The 5,957-nt window shown below is 59.1% G+C and overlaps 1 protein-coding gene across 2 annotated transcripts in view; it reads right to left on the bottom strand.

The window, feature by feature from the left end:
• Positions 1-3,568, bottom strand: part of ARVCF (armadillo repeat gene deleted in velocardiofacial syndrome) — a 22,024-nt gene extending 18,456 nt beyond the window's left edge. For both annotated transcript variants that reach the window (XM_008584547.1, XM_008584546.1), the window contains exon 1: positions 3,359-3,568. In XM_008584547.1, coding sequence (XP_008582769.1) covers positions 3,359-3,553 — 195 coding nt within the window. In that variant the 5' untranslated portion in view covers positions 3,554-3,568. The remainder of the gene's footprint in view (positions 1-3,358) is intronic.
• Positions 3,569-5,957: the final 2,389 nt, after the last annotated feature.

Here is a 5,957-nt window from a genome sequence, read left to right as displayed (position 1 = left end):
GCGGGGGCCCGGTGCTTGGTCCCGCCCCCCACTAGCTGGGGCGGGGCGGGGGCCGGACTCTGCAGGAGGGGCGGGGTCGCCCCCGTGTCCTCTTAAGCCAGTTCGCGTTCCTCAGCCCTCCCCGCGGCGAGGATGACATTTTCCCGCCGAGTGACTTTAGCCAAGGCCTCCTTCCCGGGCCTCAGTGGGTCCCCAGTAAATAAGCTCACAAACCCCTCCACCTGTAGAGTTGAGGAAACAGTTCTGGCAGAGCAGGGGTCAGTGCCGGGATGGACGGGGCGCAAGGCCACCCTCAAGGGCACAGGCCGCTCATCCAGGCTGCGACTCAGTTTCACCTTGCTATGAAATGGGTGCCGATAAGGCAGTAATTACTATTTCGGCACTGCAAGGTCTCTCAGGTCTCCTAGATCTGGCCTCAGACTGCCCAGCCCCCACCCAGCGTGGGCCTCGAGGGAACAGTCCCCACAGAGATATTGTGGACTTGGCAAACGACCCCATGGGGGACCCACTTTGTGTCTTGGGTTTTTCCCATCAAGACAAAGAAGTCCAGGGTGCACCCCCCACCCCTCCCACCCCTACAGCCTGGTGAATGTGCAGCCACACCCTGTGGAGTCTGGCTCTGCAGGGGAGGGGAAAAGCTAGGCTGGGGCCATCTTCTTGCATCTTACCCCACAAAGGCAAGCCAATGGCTCCAGCATCGTAAACAAGGAGACAGGTTCTGAGGTGAACAGAGCCCGGGCCTGGGCCTCCTGCCTCCCACCTGCTTCTCCCCAGACCGCACTCAAAACTGAGCCTCCCCTGGGGCCATCCCCTGCTTCCATGATGTGTCAGGTACAGAGGCCACATGGCCAGCATGCTCAAGCTCTCTGGGTGCTCACCATGTGCCTGACTGAGCCTCAGTTTTCCCACGTGCACCGGGGTGAATTGCCCTGACTGTTGACCCCTATATCTTCCATCCAGGGCAGTGAATAGGAGGAACACTGCCCTAAGGAATATAGCCACGCCTTATGTTTCAGCTGGTTCTGTCTTCCCAATTTTGCCAGTTGGTAGTGCCCCAGCTACATACCCACCTTGGCCAAGACCGAGGCAAGTCCAACAGCCCAGCTGCACAGGTCTCTAATAGTGCCCCTCCACACTGGGTGAGGGTCAGCCCTGCTCCAGCTGGGTGTCTGGAGGAGGCGACCCTTCCTGCTGGAGGATGAAGAGCAGGCAGCCAGGACCATGGGGCAGCAGGTGCAGCAGCAGTAACCACTGGCTCTGGCTCTCCAGCCTTGGCCCCCAAATACCTGCCTTGCCACCAGCCCGAGCTTAAACCTCCTCTGGCTCAGCAGGTAGGTCACTAGGCACCTCCTGCTGAGATTACCTTGGGAGGCAGGTTTGGCATTGAGGAAGCTGGGCCTGGCTAGGTGGATGTGGCCATGCCTCCCTCTGGTCCCATCAGCCCAGCTACAACCCCGGGAACACGCTCTCTGATCCTAGCCTGAGAAAATCAAGGGTGTGTGATGGGCGGGGTGGGGTGGTGGCCTGAAGTTGAGGTTATATAATCACTAGGTGGATGTGGCCATGCCTCCCTCTGGTCCCATCAGCCCAGCTACAACCCCGGGAACACACTCTCTGATCCTAGCCTGAGAAAATCAAGGGTGTGTGATGGGCGGGGTGGGGTGGTGGCCTGAAGTTGAGGTTATATAATCATCAGCTTTTGGGAGGCCAGGGCAGCTCCAGGCTGTGGGAACATCTTCCCACCAGGGCATCGACCCTCAGGGTGTCATCTCTCCTCCCACACTGCCTGTCTGTAGGATGGAGAACAGAGCCTGTTCCGGCCTGGGAGGGCTGGACTGGAGGCAGCCTCGGGATCATTGGCTGCCACTGTCCCCATGTGGCTCAACAGGGCTATTCCACTTTCCCCCCTGAGTTTGGGGGATGCAGTCTTTACCCTTTGGAGTCTGGAGGCCATGGGAGTGGTCCTCGCACCCAGACCCACCTGCCTCAGTCCCAGCCTCCTGTGTCTGGCTGGGCAGTCCAACCGAGGCTCCTTGGCACCGGGTGCTTGGAAAGATACCTTCCCCAGTGGGTCTGGGGCCCTCTGGAGACATTAGTTTGACTCCGACTAGGCATTGTGCTCCCCTTCCCCATGGCTGTGCATTCTACGTGGATCTTGTAAGTGGACGTAGAAACCATCACCTGCCCACTGGCAGACAAGAACACCAAGGCTTAGGGAGTGGTGACTAGCCCCAAGTCCCCCAGCCTGACAAGGGCTGCTGTTTCTGTTATTTCACATTCCCTGGCAAGGCAAGGCTAGCCCACTGGGCCAGCCTCAGCAGAGACCGGCACCTTGCTCCCTTTCCAAACTGCCCCAGGCCACCAGCACATGTATGCCAGGCATGGTCCCCTGGAGTCAGGGCCCAGCAGTACCAAAGAAGGGTGGGCGTATACGCAGGGGCTGGGGGATGTGCTGGGGGGATGTCTGGCTGCCAGGTTTAGGAGGGTAGGGAGCTGAGCCAGGGAAACTGAGGATCCTTCTGGGAGGGCCCTCTAGGGTCACTCTGTGAAGAGCCCAGAGGACGCAGCAGGTACCGCCCAGCCCTGCCTCTGGAAGGTGAGGAGGGGCAACAATGGGAGCAACAGGGGCCTCTTTCCCCTGGCTGCAAGGACAGCTCTGCCCTGATGACCCCCTGCCCTATGCCTCAGTCAGTAACAGGAACCACAATAATCACATCAACCTTCAGGTCTCCCTACATTTCTGCCTTCTGCCCTCACCACCCCCCAACTACTGTTCCCCATCTACAGATTAGGGCACTGGGGTTCAGGGGGCCTGACTCCTGAGTGAGCACCCCAACTTTAAAGTTCTCAGGACCTGGCCATGGAACAGATGGCTCCATAGCTCCTGAGGCTGAGCAGGGGCCTGAGCCCAGTTTGAGGGCAATAGCCATTGGGGAAACTGAGGCTCCCAGGTCATTCTCTGAGCTACAAGCAGAGCCTTGCTAGAACTTTCCTCTGGGGCTGACCCACCAGTGTGTACAATGAAGGAGAACCCTGTGGGCAAGGAGACTTTGGAGCATGCAAAACCCTGTGTCTCCTGGCTGACCAAGGAACTGCCCAGAACAGACCCTGTCTAGCTGCCTGGGCCCCAGGGACTCACTCTAGGAGGGTGCTGTTCTAAAGATCAGGCCATATCCTGCTCACTCTTTACATGGTGCCCAGCATACCAGCCCCCTTTGGCTCCCACTTTCCTTTCCTCCTCAGAAGCCCCAGCAGGTCTTACAATAAGCCACTGCATGCTGGCTTGTGGTCTATCAGGACCCCTTGATTGTTTCCCCACTTGGCTGTTTTCACCCTTCCCAAGTCACTGGTCTGTTACCTGCAGGACCAGCTGTTGCCAGGCCATCGGCAGGGGCTGCCCACTGCCCATGCCAGGCTGCTGGGCACGCTCCAGCTGTAGGGCAACGTGGCGCCGCTCCTGTTCCAGTGCCCGTGTCAGCCGCTCGAAGCGGGCCTCCTGCTCCTTCACTGAGGCCAGAATGCTGGCGGCCGATTGCACGTTGCAGTCCTCCATGACCAGGGTGCCCGCCAGCTGCAGGCAAAGCAGAGCAAGCTCAGGGTGGAGAGGGTCAGCAGCCTGGTGAGCACATCACAGGTCCCCTGCCCTCCCCACCCTCACAGATCATACAACTCACTCCCAGACCAGAGCATCCAACTCTCTGGAGGGAAGCTGCATTGATTAAATTTTAAATTAAAAGCCATTAATCCGAGGCTGGCTGGAAGCAGCTAGCTCACTCCTTGTGGAGTGTGGGGTTCTGACCCAGGCTCCTCTGCTTCCTGCCAGGCCCAGCAGAACCACAAAATGTGGGCATCTCAGAGCCTGCTGGGAAAGGCAGGAAGAACTGTTATAACGAGCACTTACAATCTCCCAGGCCCTCTGCCGGCCACGGCACATGCCAGCTCACCCCAATCTCACAGGGCCACCCCTGTGCCATCTCACAGAGGCAGATGCCAGAGCCTAGAGAGGGTGGGGGACCACCCGTAGCCACAGTGTGGCAGAGCCAGTGTGGCTAGCAGGCAGGAAGTGAGAAGCCACACCACTGCTGCTGGGTGCCCAGGACACCTAGGTAGGCACATGGTGACCACAGCCCCAGCTACAGTGGCCTGTGGACTAGCAGTCTGGCCTCCACTCACAGACACAAGGGCCAGGAACGAGGGTGGTATCTTCTCCACATGGCAAAGTGGAAACCGAGTACAAGCCTGGTTGAGGTTCTAGCTGGGATTGCATGAAGTTTAGAGACCCTGTGCTCAGAAGTAGCCCATGTGCATGACACCTGACCCAGAAGAAGAGGGCCAGGGGCGTGAGCATCCAAGGCCCAGCACTAGGGGAGGGTTAGGCCTGCCCAGAGTCCCAGGGGAGCAGACAGGGTGGCGGGGGCTTGGCAGCTGCAGAGACAAGCCAGTGCTTTCCTCACAGCTTGCTCTCTGGTTGCCCAGTGTGCTTGTTTTTCGTGGGCAAAAAGTAGCAGAACAAATATGCAGAGCTCTGACCCAGGCTCACAGCAGCCGGAGGGGTACAGGCTACGCAGCCACACTGCCAGTGCTGCTTGGGCCTCCTCCCACCCATCCCACATTGTCTTCAGTAGGCCAACTCTGCTGGACCCCTTGACCCTTCACCAACATAGGGCCTGAGCTTAGAGAGGGGGAGGTCCTCGGTGTGGGGAAGACACACACAGCAGGTGACACCGCCAGAGGGCCAGCTTTGCTGCTCACTGGCCTAGACAGAGCTAGCTGTAAGGACAGACCTCCGTAGAGAAAGGGTCAGTGCTGGGCATGGCCACACCAGTGCTGCTGGGCCAGGGAGGCAGTCCAGGAACGTGGGGTGCACCTCAGAGGTGAGGGGACACCATGGAGCCCAGATTCACTGTAACAGCCTGGGAAAATGAGGCCCAATGAGGGCTTGAGGCCAGCATAGGCCCCCAAAGCCACATGTCTTTTCTCCAGCACATGTCACACAAATAAAACCATCAACGTGACCTTGCAGGGGGGCTGGCGTGAGTGGAGGAGCTGTTGTTAAGTCAGCCATAGCCAGAAGAATGAACCAAACTGGTGCTGGGAGAGGCAATGGCTGCCACCCAGGGGAGGTGGTAGGGAGCGAGGTACAGACTGAGTCCTCCATGACAAAATAAAGGGACAATCCATAGCTACGGGAACACAAGCTCTCCTGTGCAAACCCACCAGTGTCCACACTTGGGCCCCAGACACACCAACACACGAGCCCTGCATTGCATACACACTAGATCTGTGTGCATATGAACTGAACCTGGCAGTGGGCCCCAGGTGGGTGTGGTGGGGTCTTCCTCTCTGGGAGGGTGGGGTGGGCGGCAGGAGCCAGGTCACCTGAGCCCGCAACTGAGTCTTGAGTCTTGTTTGCAGCACTGGCCCATCTCAGCTGAGCCTTAGAACCGAGGGGCAGAAGGGACACTGTCCCTGGATGGTAATGACCCATGGGGCAGCTGTTGACCTCATGGTGGCTTCTTTCCCTCCTTGTGCAAAAACATGGGTTTCTGTCTGACCATAGGCTTCACCCACACCGTCCCCCATTCCCCATCCAGCAGGACCACGTCTGGGCTGCAGACCCTGGTGACAGCTTCCCTGCCCTGGCTGGGGGCATCTGCCAGGGCTGAGGGGTCCAAGGAGACCCCCACCTTGAAGGGGGCCCACTGGTTCAGGCCTGGGGCTGGCTAGGGGTACAGAATCCTGAGGCCACAGCAAGAAGCTGGCAAAAGCCCACACTGACCCTCCTGCTGCCCATTTTGGCTCACACGGTGTACAATAACTGTGTCTCCCGGGCAACACCCCCAAGCACTGCCCCGCTCAGGGGTAGGGAGACCCAGCAGCTGCCCAGGGGAGGGCAGAGGCCTGGGTGTTGGGCCCATGCCATTTGCCCCAGCCCCAGGGTGCACCCTCCATCTGCC

Source organism: Galeopterus variegatus, unplaced genomic scaffold (assembly GCF_000696425.1).
Source record: "Galeopterus variegatus unplaced genomic scaffold, G_variegatus-3.0.2 Scaffold3303, whole genome shotgun sequence".
NCBI lineage: Eukaryota > Metazoa > Chordata > Mammalia > Dermoptera > Cynocephalidae > Galeopterus > Galeopterus variegatus.
This window is presented reverse-complemented; position numbering and strand designations above follow the sequence as displayed.